At 37.9% G+C, this 15,308-nt stretch overlaps 1 protein-coding gene across 3 annotated transcripts in view; it reads left to right on the plus strand.

Moving 5' to 3' along the window:
- taf3 (TAF3 RNA polymerase II, TATA box binding protein (TBP)-associated facto) overlaps nucleotides 1–14,780 on the plus strand; it is a 194,502-nt gene extending 179,722 nt beyond the window's left edge. For all 3 annotated transcript variants that reach the window (XM_087999356.1, XM_087999357.1, XM_043714115.2), the window contains 3 exons: nucleotides 4,871–5,135; nucleotides 11,727–11,833; nucleotides 14,219–14,780. In XM_087999356.1, the coding sequence (XP_087855482.1) occupies nucleotides 4,871–5,135; nucleotides 11,727–11,833; nucleotides 14,219–14,333 (487 nt within the window). In that variant the 3' untranslated portion in view covers nucleotides 14,334–14,780. The remainder of the gene's footprint in view (nucleotides 1–4,870; nucleotides 5,136–11,726; nucleotides 11,834–14,218) is intronic.
- Nucleotides 14,781–15,308: the final 528 nt, after the last annotated feature.

Below are 15,308 nucleotides of genomic sequence, written 5' to 3' on the forward strand. Positions count from 1 at the left end.
TCATCACTTGGCTTTAATAATAAATCATTATGCAAATATAAGTTACACTGTTAGAACTTGTAAGCTTCATAAAGTGACAGAGACTGGTCTTGGAAGATTAAAAACTAAAGAGAGTGAAAATAAGAATCGAACATATCAAGGAGAGAGGTGAATTTGTGCAGGAGAGGAGTAAAGGAAGCAGAAAAAGCAAATCTTTGTCATTGAATGGTTATGGTTTTTTTTATAGAATCCCGACAGTGTGGAAACAGGACATTTGGCCCAACAAGTCCACGCCGACCCTCCAAAGCACAACCCACCCAGACCCATTCCTGTAACCCTGCATTTCCTATGGCTAACCCACCTAACCTACACATCTCTGAACACTACAGGTAAATTAGCATGGCCAATTCACCCTTGAACTGTGGGAAGAAACCGGAGCACCTGGTGGAAACCCACGCAGACACGGGGAGAACATGCAGACTCCACACAGACACGGGGAGAACATGCAGACTCCACACAGACAGTCGCCTGAGAGTTGAATCAAACCCAGGTCCCTGGCACCGTGAGGCAACAGTGCTAACCACTGAGCCACCATGTTGGCCCTGGCGATACTGATAGTGCCATTCAGCCTATAATGTCCATGCAACTATGTCTCACTCTCTTGCCTTTTCTCCGTAACCCTACAAGTTGTTTCTCTTCTAATAATTATCCAAACCCTTTTCAAAGTCATGGTTGAATTTACCTGCACTACCCTCTGAGGTCATGTGCTCCAAATCCTAACTGTTCACTGAGTAGAGCAAATAGTTGGGGAACACCGGCACCTCCAAATCCTGGAAAGAGAAGGTTTTCATCGTGTTGCCTTTGATTGTTTTGTCGTATATCATAAATCAATCTCCTCTCTTTGCTCTTCCACGAATGGGAGTAGTTACTTTCTGTCTGAACCCCTCATAGTTTGAATGTTTCTATCTATCCTCTCAACTTTCTCACTTTGTCTTGAAGGAGAACAACCTCAACTTCTCTAATCTATCCCCATAACTAAAATCTCTCACTCCTGAAAAAGAAAATAGAAAATAATTCACTCCCGGAAAGTGATATACCTGTATAGTGGTTAGAAGTAAAAGTATGTATTCCAGACTACAAATTGGGGGATAAATATTTGCCACTCAGCAAGTACAAGCTATGCTGTAAAGTTCCATAACTTAATATGCAATAGCCATTGCTGCCCTTTTGTTTTCCCTTCCCATTTTCTTTCCCTGTATATGTTTTCCAAATGTTGCACAGTTTCCCAATTCAAGCAAGGATTGGGTAACTCGCCATTTGTATTCTCAGAGATGATTCTGAAACTTATTCATCCTTCTGTATCTCTAGAGAAACACTTGACATGCACCCAGCTTCTGCATTGTGCTTTCCCGACATTCTGATTAACTGTAGCCACAAATAAAGGAATTGGGGCTCCAGACTTTTATTCACTCACCTTTTTAAAATTTTTCCAGGCGTCCTGAACTTCATCCAGCTACAACCAAATATTTGTTTGTGAAAATAATAAATCTTAACAAATAAGCAACAACTACAATGATATTTGTGAATTTTATTTTAATACACTTTTTGCCTCTACATCTACCTTGACTATCCCATCTTAAATATGAGGACGTAGCTTGAATATTAATAAATCAATACACAACATTATTTTCAGTTTAAGGTGAAATAGTTAAGGATTAAATGCTGCAAGATTATAAAACCTAACCTCAAGCACTCTTTCCAATACCTGTGAAAATCTGACTGTCGCTATCTAATTCCACCCACATCAATTTTGTTTTTCTCTTTAGTTTCCTGTGTGCCTATTTCCAAAGTCAGAACATTATGTTATGGAAAGGTCACGTTGTTTGCTGCCTTCTTTAATAATTGCTATGTTTAGGTGTAATTTAGCCTTCAAGGTTAGTCAGTCATAGACATTATGTTGTTTCAACTACACTGTAAATTGCTGGTCACATTTCATTTGGCAAAATGGCAGTGGTTTGGTAGCAACTTGCATTTATATAGCATCTTTAACAGCATAAAATATTTGTGCGCATTTTATATGCAAGTTGCATGATGAACATATAATGACAATCATTTTGCTTAACTGCAGCAGATTGCAACAAGATTTACAAACAGAAACATATGTACCAAGTGTAAGAGCGCTGAAGCTAGACCAATAGTATGTTTTCTTTCATCATGGAGTTATATTTTCGCAGGTTTGGTTGATGCAGGCAAGAATTTCTTGGCACCGAGAGCTAGAAGAAATGGTTAATTTTCCAACTTACATAAGCGATATTTAGTACGTAGGTGGAAACTGTATGAATTCCTATGTGCAAAACAAATGTAGCTTCTTAAACTCCTTTGCTTAATTACTTCAAATAATTTTTGATAGTACTTAAGTGGTGCTTGACATGGCCTTTCATACGGATGTCTCCCTGGAGACATTCTTGTGCCTGGTGCAGATAGTTTGCCAATGTGTGGTGCATAGAATAAAATTCAAGAGCATTGTACAAGAAAATGAATGGCACACCACAGAATTTCATCTGAAAATATTGCATTGAGAAAGAATTATGAAAACTTGTAATTAGCTATTCTTAATCAAATATAAAAAATATTCATTATCTTTCATTCCTTTCACTTAGATTCTTGATTGTGTATGATTGACCTTGAAAGGTTTCTCATTTTTAATGTTAAAGATCTATTCTTAAACTGCACATTGGGACTGCTCTAGCTAATCACTCAAGTACCTACTGCAAACTAAAATAGTATGATAGATTTTATCTCATACACGCACACTACCTTTCAAGTCCGTCAGTCATCATTTGCTTTACCTTGTAGGCTTTGTCAAAAATAGGAAAATAAAATACATTCTCAATTTATTAACTTCTATTTAAGGGCTGAGTTAGTTGGCTCAATAGGTTCATCATCCAGAGTGCGGTGCAGAATAATGCCAACAATTCTTGCATCATCTGAGGTTGATCTTGTGGCCTGCCTTCTCACCTAGCCAGTAATGATACCATGATATTGTAAATTAACAACATTTAAATTAGCTAATTTCTTGCTATCTATTAAGAGGCATGGAACCACATCTGGTAGCTGCAATTAAGATACGGACTATACATAACCTGAGTGGTAAAAATTTGCAAATGGCTCAAAAGGCATCCTTCAGTACTTTTGGTACTATCAGATCTCCTGTTCTCTTACTTGATCTCTTTTTTGTTAGTTTTAATTTTACATTTCTGTTTATTTTCTTCCATGTTTGAAGTTTGCAAATTTTCACTGTTTTAGAGACATAGTCATAGAGCCATTCAAAGCCTACAGCACAGAAAAGGGCTCTTCGGTCCATCAAGTTTGTGCCAGTCAAAAATAAGCACCTAACTGTTCTAATCTCATTTTCCAGCTCTTGTCCCATTACATTGTATGCTTTGGCATTGCAAGTGCACATCTAAATACATGCTTTCTTCTGTCACTGTAACAACAGTCAGTGGCAACTTAAATATGTGAAACAGTTACGGTGTTTCAAAGATTTTGCAGAGGTCTTTTCTATCGCTTTCCTTATTTCAACTATTCAGAATTATTATTGGATGGAAACATGGCTTAATTGTATTGATTTGGGCAGTGTGACCCAATTAATTTTTGAGTCAGAAACCACCTTCAAGTATAGTCATACCCACACACTTCTGGCATCTAGGGCAGTAATTTGTCCATGACAATGGAGGAGTTAAGGATAAACTCTGTCATGGTTCCGTGGAAAATAATGAAGATTGGTAATGGCCCAGTATTAATGGGATTTAACCCTAATGCAACTCAAGACATTAGAATTTAAAATTACTGGAGTACTTTATCCAAATAATTCTTTTAAAAAATAGATATTCAACAAGGTGTAAAATCTCAATGATATGCAGTTTGTGGAATGCATATGCAACTTTGACTGGTTAGGTTTGTTTTAGCTTTAAACATAGCTTTTAATTTGAAGTGCAAAAACAAATTCTTGAGCATGTTCATCATTTTTAAAAGATAAATGTTTGCATAATTAATATTCTGCTCGATCAAAGAGAAATACAGGTTTCCTGGGTTGGACTGTTTAAAGTTTGGCCATTTAATTATTCTTATTTGCATATATAACTAAATAGACTTTCCTTTTAAATTTATCTTATTCCTAGTTGCTAACTTGTAAGGAATCCAAGAAGTTATCTGTAGTGAGTATTAGTAATAGCAATATTATTCTCATTCATATTAAAATTCAGCATAAATGTCTTTGTACTGTCTCCCCTGTTCTTCCTCCTGTCCTAAAGATTAATGTTTGGATGCGCTATGTCTCCCCCATTTGGATATTAATAACAGAATACCTTTTCCAGAAAATCTGAAGGAGGGTGGTAAAGGTCGTAGAAAGGGGAAACTACGACCTGAGACAATCTTGTGCAGACACCAACAACTTCCAGCAACTGTCATGGGATAGCGGTTTGATGAGAAATACAGCTATATTTTTCTTCCGTCCTTGGCCAAAGCTTAACCCTGTCCACTTATGTTTCCGTTCCTGCTTCTGATTGATATTAGCTGGTTCAACGCAGCACCAGTATTGAATTCGGAGCTTTTCTGGTTTGTTTGGTTCAGTGCCACATTCAAGGGGAGTAATTGAAAATATTTTCACAGGACCGCTCAAGACTTCAGCCTGGTCCAAACTAAATAATTTTCTCTACATGATTTGCATTAGTGACATCAAACTGAATTTTAGCAGCTTAATTGAATGTCTTTTCCAAGTATGAGAATTAATGAGAAGTGTGACCAACCATCTCCTTATAACTAATTCACAGTGAAATAAGCATTTGGTGGCTATGATGCAATAACTTGTCTTTTTTATTTGCTCTTGCAGTGTCATCAGCAAGGTAGTCCCAGTCACAGAGGCAAAGCCATCGCCTCCTGCGGGGCACCCAAAGACTCCACCACCACCATCTCCAGCGCCAACTCCAATTCATATAGCCCCACCAGTTACACCAACGTCTCTTCCTGTACCCACAGCAGTTCCATCACCAGCTCCTACTCTTCCTGTTATATCTCCTGCAGTTTCAGGCTCTGGAGCAGGAGCCTCAAAGACACCAGTCAGAAGTGTAGTTACAGAGACTGTCAGTACTTACGTGGTGAGTAGCATTTCAGAAATTAAATTCACATTTTTCAAAATATCTACTTTTTATAAGTATTCTCAAGTTGACAAAATCTTAAACTATCAAAGTAAAGGAATTACAGACAAAACAACTTATTGCATTGGAACCACAGTTTCTTTTCAGGTCTGTATAGATTAAAATTGTCCTTGTTCTGCAACATTATGTTAACTTTCAAGTTCCTTGAAGAAAAAGATTGCATTAAAGAGCTTATTTTCACTTCTCATCATCTCACATCCTGTTCTGTGGTACAATTTCATGGGGCTCCTTAATACCTTGTCATTTCTCATGTGTGACTGTAGCAGAGTATTTACGATGGAACGCACTGCAACTGAGCTCCATCCTGTGCTCACCAACACTATGTTTCACCATTAAAATTCTGTTTCAGTCCAGAGCAGGAATCCTGAAAAGTCTTACCCTGCTCTTGTCTGAAGCCAGCTGAAGCACCTGTACCTTTGTCCCTGCTAAAGTCGACAAAGCATAACAGTCTGGGCATCAGTCTAGCCTGAATGATTTTGTTTCATGCGGAGCAATTAAGTAATCAACTAAGCCTTGAGAGGAGATTTGCTATTTATTTGAATGTGACCTATGGCTTTACTGCAGAAAATCTGGAAGAATTCAAAAGGTTTTCTTTCTCTGCCATCAAATGAAACTATCTTAAACATTGTGATCTCTTAAAAAGAACTTGTTCAGTCTTTAGTCCTGATTGCAATCTTAAATTTTTCATCCATAAATAATATATCCACATGGTTACTTAATTAGTCTTCTAGAATATGATTGAATTAAGTTGAAATTAAGTATACTGTGCTGAGACTGAAATAAATTTAACCAACCTTTTCTATAATTACAAACAATATTTGCACAATCAAAAACATAATTTGCATAAAGATTTTGATATAAAAATTTTCAAAGAACTTTTTTACACCAAGGAATGAAGGGAAAAGATTTGAGGAGTGCTTTGAAGGAGGAGAAAGTAATAAATGACAGAAAGGCTTAGGTTGAATGTTCTAGAATATTGACCAAGATAGGAAAACAAGGAAGAGAAATGCAAAGAAGGATAGATACTGGAAAGATATGGCGAAATAAAGTAGCTGAGGTAGGGAAGAGAAAAGGTATCTGTGATTTGAACAATGAATATTAGACTTTTGAAACTGGAATGTAGCCGCTGAAGAAGGGCAAGCACAAATATATTAGGGAGTGGGAATTAGTGTAAGAGGAAAGGCAGACTGTGGCCATTTTGACAAGTTGCAATTTGTACAGCTCTGAAGTTGTAGGATCCAGGAAGAGGATTATTGGAACAGCGGAATCAAGGTGACAAATAAATTAATGAAAGAATGAGATGGAGTTAAAGATTCTGTGGCACTCAACCTAAGAGACTTGGCAGAGGCAAGGATGTGGAGGTTTAAAGTTTCCACACATAGCTGAATGGGACTATGATGTGTTGCAGCTCCTGACTTACTGTGTAGGAACTGTCAAAGTTTGAGAGGAATTTTGTTTCTAAGGTCGAGAGTTCTGGCTTAGAGCAAAACATAATGACTTCTGATTTTGCAGAAGTTGAATTGGCAGAACCTCTTGTTCAACGAGGTCTTGATGTCTGCTCAATAAATAATGATGAAGTGGTCAAGAATAGAATCGTTAGGACATGTGACATGTGTATGATTCAGAAGCAGAACACAGGGGAAGAAAGAAACAAATCAAAAGGTGCAGCACTGACAATATAGAGTCAGGAAGGTAAGATGATATCCTGGGATACGTTGGTAAGGAGTCATGGAAGGGCAATGCCATATAGGTTACCAACTAAGAGAAAATAACTAACTGTGGCAAACACAATAGAGCAGTAGAAGTAGTATGGGAGGATAGTATAAAAACAATCACCAACAGATGTTATTGGTGACTTTGACAAGGGCATGTTCAGTGCTTCAGGCAAGGTAGAAGCGTATTAAATGGTTTCAAAAAAGAATGGTGAAAGAAGTAAGGTTGGTGCAGGGATGTGTGACAATTCATGGTGAGGCACTTTAGAAAAAAAGGGAAAGATGAGGTCATTAGAAAGACACAATGATTAATTGAGAGCTTTTTTAAGGAATGAGATATTTTCTCCCTTGCCCTTTAGAGTTGCCATATGTGATGGTGCCTGGGCCTTAAGTAACTTAATTCTTTGTTCAGAACTGTGTTGCACGTTTCTTCTTTTCTTTATGTATTTTAGCTGTTCCTAGCTGACTCTTTCTCTGTAAAGTTGTGGTACCCAATTACAGTCCAACTGCTGGTGTCCTTTGTCTTTGTACAAGGTCTGGCCCTCTTTTCCACAACAAAATGTTTGATACAAATTGAGTAAATTAATGAGATCAGCCCTTAGACACCCATCCATCATTTTGCATTCTTGAATGCCTCAGTTGATTCTATAGAGAATTAATATGTTAACTCATGAATTTGTTTTCTGCAGTAAATTTTGATGTCTTGCACAAGAGAGTCTATCATTGTGTATGTAGAACCAGGGAAGGAAATGGTTACACCCTCCTACACTGTTCACCTGCCTCCCATATTAAATCTGCTAAGTAAGCTTGTTCAGTGCTTTGATTATGCGATGTAAGAACCACAAGTATATGCATTTCTCGGCAAAGTGTAAACGATGCTTGTGCGTTTGTACTTTATCTTTTATATACATGTTTCCTGCTTCTCAAAGTACTTACGTTAGTGGTGGGTGTAATGTATGAAACAACGCGAAATGCATCATGGTTTACAGCTGGTTAGTAATGAAATAACAAACTCAAAAGACCAATTTTAAGAACTGTGTCTATTTAACCACCATTTTCTTATTTGAAACCTTATTTCCTCTGTAAAATATATTCTGAAGTTATCATATCTAGCATTAAGCTCTGTGACATACATAGTGTAAACTTATTGAGTTGGCCTGTAAAAGCATGTCTCTGAACACTTTTAGCAGCCATGTGTTCTTGGAGTGTGTGTAAACAGTGGCATGGCGGGGGTGAGCAAAGAAAATGTCTCAATGAAACACTAATGTAAATGCTGTGTTCTCTGACCATATCTCAATATTTCACAAACTGAGCCTGGAGTCACTTGCTCATCTGTTGCATGCAAGCACTCTACTGTATTATGTGAAATCATTTTGTATTGATCATTGTTTAACAGTATAGAAAAAAAAAATAAAATGCATTAAACACTAGATTTTTACAAGAAGCAGGCAGTGACTATTAGGGTATAGCAGGGATCAGTGCCTGGACCTCAGCTATTCACAATATATAATTAATGATTTAGCTGAGGGAACGAAATGTAATGTTTCCAAACTTTCAGATGGCACAAAAGCTGGATGGGAAGGTGATCAGTTAGGAGGATGCAGAGGTGCTTCAGTGTGATTTGGACAAGTTGAGTAAGTTGGCAAATGCATGTTAGATGCAGTATAATGTACATAAATATGAGGCTGTCCTCCTTGGATAACAGGAAGGCAATTGATTATCTGAATGGCATAGATTGAGAAAGGGGAAGATGCAACGTGACCTGGGTATCCTTGCACACCAGTCACTGAAGGTAAGCATGTCGGTGCAGCAGGCAGTGAAGAAAGCAAATGTTTTGTTGGCCATCAGTGGATTTGTGTACAGGTATGTCTAGCTGCAGTTGTATAGGAGAAAGTGAGGGCTGCAGATGCTGGAGATCAGAGCTGAAAATGTGTTGCTGGAAAAGCGCAGCAGGTCAGGCAGCATCCAAGGAGCAGGAGAATCAACGTTTCGGGCATGAGCCTTTCCTGAAGAAGAGCTCATGCCCGAAATGTCGATTCTCCTGCTCCTTGGATGCTGCCTGACCTGCTGCGCTTTTCCAGCAACACATTTTCAGCTGCAATTGTATAGGGCCTTGATGAGACTACAGTTTGAGTTTTGTGTGCAGTTTCAGTCTTCTTATCTGAGGAAAGATGTTTTTCTATGGAGGAAGTACAACAAAGGGTTAGCAGACTCATTTCTGTGATAATGAAACTGACATGTGAAGGCAGACTGGATCGGTTTTGGACTCGATTCACTGGTGTTTAAAAGAATGAGGGGAATCTTACTAAAATTTATAAAATTCTAACATGTCTAGTCAGGGTAAATGGAGGAAGGATTTTCCTGATGACCAGGGAGTCCAGAATTAGGGGACACAGTCTAAAGCTTTGGGTTGGGCCATTTGGACTGAAATGAGGAGAAATTTCTTTGCCCAGAGATTGGTGAGCCAGTAGAATTCGCTGCCATTGAAAACAGTTGAGACAAAAAAAAACTGCAGATGCTGGAATCCAAAGTAGACAGGCAGGAGGCTGGAAGAACACAGCAAGCCAGGCAGCACAAGGTAGCGAAGGAGGGTTACATCCAAAAAGTCAACTTCTCCACCACCTGATGCTTGCCTGGCTTTGTTCTTTCAGCCTCCTGCCTGTCTACCATAAAAAGCAGTTGTGACCAAAACATTGAATGCTTTCACAAATTAGTTAGATATAGTTCTTGGAGCTAAAGGGGAAACTGAAACATGAGTTGGATGATCAGCCATGATCATATTGAATGGCAGAACAGGCTTGAAGGACTAAATGGCCTCCTGCTACTATCTTCTATGCTTCAGTGTAACACAAGATTCTTTCACTTGATAATTCATCAGAATTCAGTCCATTCCTGCTGGATGAGTACAAACCATTGGACTAAGTATATGACACTTCACTTGGCAAATTCACGCAAGACTTTTGGTCACTGCACGCCTTCCACTTACTTTCAAGCAGCCTGAATTTTAATTCTGCCTGTTTTTAAAGTGAGTTTAGTTAATTTAAACAGCCAAAAAGGAATGTCTAGAGCTTGCTGCGTTTGGATTCCCCATGCAGCATTTTTAAAATATCTGCATGAAGAGGTGGAGACTAGGTCCTGTCAGTTAACATGCTTTCATTGGAATAAGCGATCAAGGTTTAAAATCTGAACAGGGATCCCTTTACTCTGAATCAATGCTTTTAAAAGAGGAGGGAGAAAATTACCTGCATATAAGCCCATTATTTTGTATGCCAATTTTTTTTCTTCAGGGTGTGTTGCATTGGAAATAATAATCCTATTTTCCAACAGGTAGTATATGTACATTTTTAGTAAATTTATTCCAGTTGCAGTTACAAAAGTAGAAAGTGCAGCAGTCATAAAAAGTTATGAAAGCACATAATGATAACACGAGAGAAATTGTATTAATGTCACTGTGGCGATTCATGCTCATTGGCTTCAGATAGGACATGAGACATATCAGAAGAATCCACGTTAGCAAGAAGCTAGCACCCAACCTAACTGAAATTGCAACACTTAGGAAGAATTATTGCAGTTATGTAAGCCAATGTGCAGGTGTCATACTTGTATCAGAGCAGCAGAGGAGACTCGGTATCTTTGTTCCATGAGCTCCAGGTAATAAATTTCTCTCCACTATTTCCATAGGTAGATTTCATCTCTAAGGGATGCTGCACTGCTTGAGTAGATGGAAGGACACTAAAATGCTGCAGTTGTCGTTAATTTAATAGCCTAACAGTAATTCATTTGGTTGCCTAGGGCTCTGCAATACCAGTGAACTCACATTTAAATTTTGAGCTACCTGAATGAATTCCGTTTGCTTAGCTATTCCCAGCCCAAGCTTTTTTGACCTCTTCAGTTGATAGCGCTGAATTACAAAGTCATAGAGTTATACAGCATGGAACAGACTCTTTTGTCCAAATGATCCATGCTGACCAGGTATCCTAAATTGAATTAGACCCATTTTCCTGCAATTGCCCATTATCCTTCTAAACCTTTCCTATTCATGTCCCCATCAAAATGTCTTTTAAATGTTATAATTGTAGTCGCCACTACCACTTCCTCTGGCAACTCGTTCCATGCATGCACGAACCTCTGTGAAAATATTTCCCCTCAGATCCATTTTAAATCTTTCCCCTCTCACCTTAAGACCTTGGCTTATTCACCTTATCTATGCTCCTCATGATTTTATAAACCTCTATAAGGTCACTCCTCAGCCTCCAGGTAAAACAAATCCCAGCCTATCCAGCCTTTCTTTTTAACTCAAACCCTCAAGTCCTGGCAACAGTGTTGTAAATGTTTTCTGCATCCTTTCCAGTTTAACAGCATCGTTATTACAGAGTGACCAGAATTGTATGCAATATTCTAAAAATGGCATTCCCATTTGTATTTGGGCATCCCCCCTATTCATATTGACTGCTGCTGATAATGTTTCTCAAGTCATCATTCTGTTTAGCTCCTATCAGACGTACGCTGATAGTGAACATGCACAGGAACTTTGGAAGTTTTTCTTTCACCGTTCATTCCTAATATGAGTTTAGTTTAGGAAATATTTATTTCTTTATTAAACGGACTTATGTTTTCATGTACACATCAAATTCCCTTATGGAGTACCTCCCAATTATGTAGTATCTTTTTTTTTGAAACTCTGTGAAACTGGGATCAAAGATTGTACTTACTATGTGCAAGGTGTGAATGGCAAATTTGATACCAAAATTATCTATTTTAATTGTTAGACAATTATCTCAAAACAATGTTGTCTTTGCTTCTTCCCTGCCCCTCTCAGATCCGGGATGAATGGGGAAATCAAATTTGGATCTGTCCTGGTTGCAACAAGCCAGATGATGGCAGCCCAATGATTGGCTGTGATGACTGTGATGACTGGTACCATTGGTAAGGGATCTTTTACCTTGAATTTCTTGAATATCTGTGAAACAGTTGAAATAATGAATGGTGACTGTAAACCCACTGTGCTCCATTGAAAGAGAAACACAAGCAGCATAAGACAGTGTGTATTTATACTGAATAATTACAGTAAATCTATAATCTTTAAGAGTGAGGCATGTCAAAGTTGAAGCAACAGTCCTCCTTATGTTTGTTTTCAGTGCATTTTTAAAATATGGCAATGACTGACCAATTACATCAGAGCACTGATGTACTCCCCTTACATTATTTGGATAGCAGTTTGTGTTTACAGTTTGCACTGTGCATCGTGTTGTGGGGAAGGCAACTGTTTCTCCACCTGTGAAAATCAAAGATGTATAGACAGAAAGAATCTTGAAACCAAGTTGCACAACACTTATTATTGTGAACCTTCTGATGATCACGTCCAGAAGTCCCTTAGAAAGATCCAGGGAAAAATTGCCTGCTCTCTCCACCAGTGCAGACTTGGAGGAAGCACGATATGAATTAAAAGGCAGGAAAGGATTAGGACAATGTAAATGCATCCCAAAAAAAATTTCAAAATGCTCACAAAGTATTATAGTGGTTGCATTTGTATTAACAATCTTCTGATGATCCCCAATCTTCCTTTGACAACATTTTTCATAAATCTCTTAAAATATGATTTCACTTTATTTCTCTGCATTACTTTTATCATCATTTATAAATATTCCTTTTGACTTTCCCAAGTGAAGGATTTTTTGTGACTTTTAGGATATATTAATATACAACCTGGGCAGCACGGTGGCACAGTGGTTAGCACTGCTGCCTCACAGCGCCAGAGACCTGGGTTCAATTCCCACCTCAGGCAACTGACTGTGTGGAGTTTGCACATTCTCCCCGTGTCTGCGTGGGTTTCCTCCCACAGTCCAAAAATGTGCAGGTTAGGTGAATTGGCCATGCTAAATTGCCCATAGTGTTAGGTGAAGTGGTAAGTGTAGGGGAATGTGTCTGGGTGGGTTACGCTTCGGCAGGTTGGTGTGGACTTGTTGGGCCGAAGGGCCTGTTTCCACACTGTAAGTAATCTAATCCTAACCTTAATGAAGCACAATTTTGGGAAGGCACATAACATTTGAGTTTAAATGGGACCACAATCCATCACTTCATATTAAAGGCCAGAGGCATGACCTGCCTCTGGGGTTAGTTTCACATTTCTTGCTTGTGCAATGCCTCAGGTGTTCAACCATTTAAATGCAACACATTTTAAGATTTTATAGCTGCTGCAAATTTCATCAATTTACTTTCAATTTGTTGAATCATAATTTCCTATCACAAGTGAAAGTATACATAAGGCAAATGACACACTGTTTTATATATATAGTCAGAAGTTGACACCAGGTTATAATCCAGCAGGTTTATTTGAAATCAGCTTTCTGAGCACTGCTCCTTCATCAGGTGATCACTCCTAAAGCTGATGATTTCAAATAAACCTGTTGGACTATAACCTGATGTTGTATGACTTCTGACTTTGTCCACCCCAGTCCAACACAAGCACTTGCACATCACTGTTTGTGTAGGTATATGTCTCAACAACTTCAGGCAAATGGATCTGTGGTTAAATGTGAATCTCCCAAAGTTACTGTCACTATTGCATGGCTCCATAGTTAGCTTTGCAAAATTAGCATTTTAACCCGAGCATCCCTTTTTCTTAAAGACATGTTTTATTTGTCTATATATGCTCAATAAAGTTAGTGCAGCAAGTTAACTCTTAACATGACCATTTTGTCAGTTAAACATTAGTGATTTATAGTCAGTTCCTGTGACACTGAAAAATAAGTATTACAAATGTGGAGTCTCATTCTTTCAGGGTTTAAATTCTTAACTTCTACAAACGTCAAACTTAAAATTTTGGTTTTCTGTGTCCCCTCTCTCAATCTAGCATTTTGCCTTTATCTCTGTTTTGCTTACTAATTTGACTCCGGATTCAACCATTTTAATTCACCCTGCTTTGCGTACCTTTCACAGTTTATTTCACAATCTTTAAATCTGTTTAGTTGAGGATGATATTCTGCTGATTGATCTATTCGCGTATCACAGGTGCTTCCCTTGCTATGCCATTTTTAGCTTGTGCTTTGAGCAATTTTGTGACAAATATTTTTGAATGGAAGGGCGTTAGGCGGTATCTTCCCAACAGAAGATAATTTTCAATGCTCTCGCGCAGCAAACTCTGACCCGTACCTCAGGAGAATTACAATGATCTACAGTAAAGTTAATTTCTGCCGTACTCTTCAATACGCCTAATATTTACATTTGTTGATCAGCTGGTGCTTTCTAAAAAAATGAGCATGAATTTTTCAGTTCTTGAAACTTTAGCTCACCGGATATTTACTTTATCAGGCCTTGTGTTGGGATTTCTGCTGCACCACCAGATGAAGTCCAATGGTTTTGCCCAAAGTGCATCAATAAGAAGAAGGAGAAGAAACATAAGAGAAAGAAATCGCGAGCACATTAAGAGGCCTTTCAAACTACGTTCCTCTTTTTTATAGATTTTTCCTTTTTACTTTCAGTTTTTGAATGGGCCACAATGGTAGTGAACTGTACAAAAACAAAAAAATCCAATGCAGTGAGAGACGTGATTTACTATCTTTATACAATGCAGAAAATGTAAAATTGCTTATAGATCCCACCTATTTCCAAGAAAAGGCTAGAGAATTAAACCCATTGTTAGCCTTTTTGTGTAATTAATTGTATACTTTTAAAATGAAAGTTTGTATTATATATCACAATCATTTTTTGCATTCTATATGGACTTGTCATCCTTATAGTTAAGCTTGTAATATATTTTATCTTCTCTGCTCAGAACTCTCATTGCTTTAACAAACAGTGGCATGGTGATTATAACCAAAATAATGGATTGCTACAGTTTATTAAGAGAATAAATTACATTTTTTTTAAAAAACGGTGCTGCTTTGACTATTTGTACTGATTAATAAGGAATATGATGGTTTGTGGCAGGCCATCAACTTTTCAGATTGTATGTGGAAATATTTCTGTCAAAGCTGAAAAACTTCAGTTGAAGTACACCAGGGTCTTCCAAGGGGGAAAAAAAATCAAACAAATAACTTTAAAATAAAGCGAAAAGCATTCCTCATCAGTATTGCAGTTTATAAAGTGCAAGAGAAAGGAGTTGATGTTGAACTTGTCTAATACACTTGTTAGACCTCAGCTGGAGTATTGTGTACAGTTCTGGGCATCATATTATACGTCCTGGAATGCACTAATTCCATCAATATCCACTCAGTTCTGTGCTAAAAGTGTTTACACTGGCTCTGCCATATTCATCAGGTAAAGAAACAAAAACAGACATTGCTGGAAAAGCTCAGCAAGATTCTGAGGAATGGCCACTGGACCCAAAACATTAACTTTGATTTAGAAATGATGTTAGAGCAGATGATCAAAAGCTTAGTCAAAGTGAGGTGGATTTGAG

Source organism: Chiloscyllium plagiosum, unplaced genomic scaffold (genome assembly GCF_037043375.1).
Source record: "Chiloscyllium plagiosum isolate Xiang-an unplaced genomic scaffold, Cpla_swu_hap1 HiC_scaffold_23, whole genome shotgun sequence".
In the NCBI taxonomy this organism is placed as follows: domain Eukaryota; kingdom Metazoa; phylum Chordata; class Chondrichthyes; order Orectolobiformes; family Hemiscylliidae; genus Chiloscyllium; species Chiloscyllium plagiosum.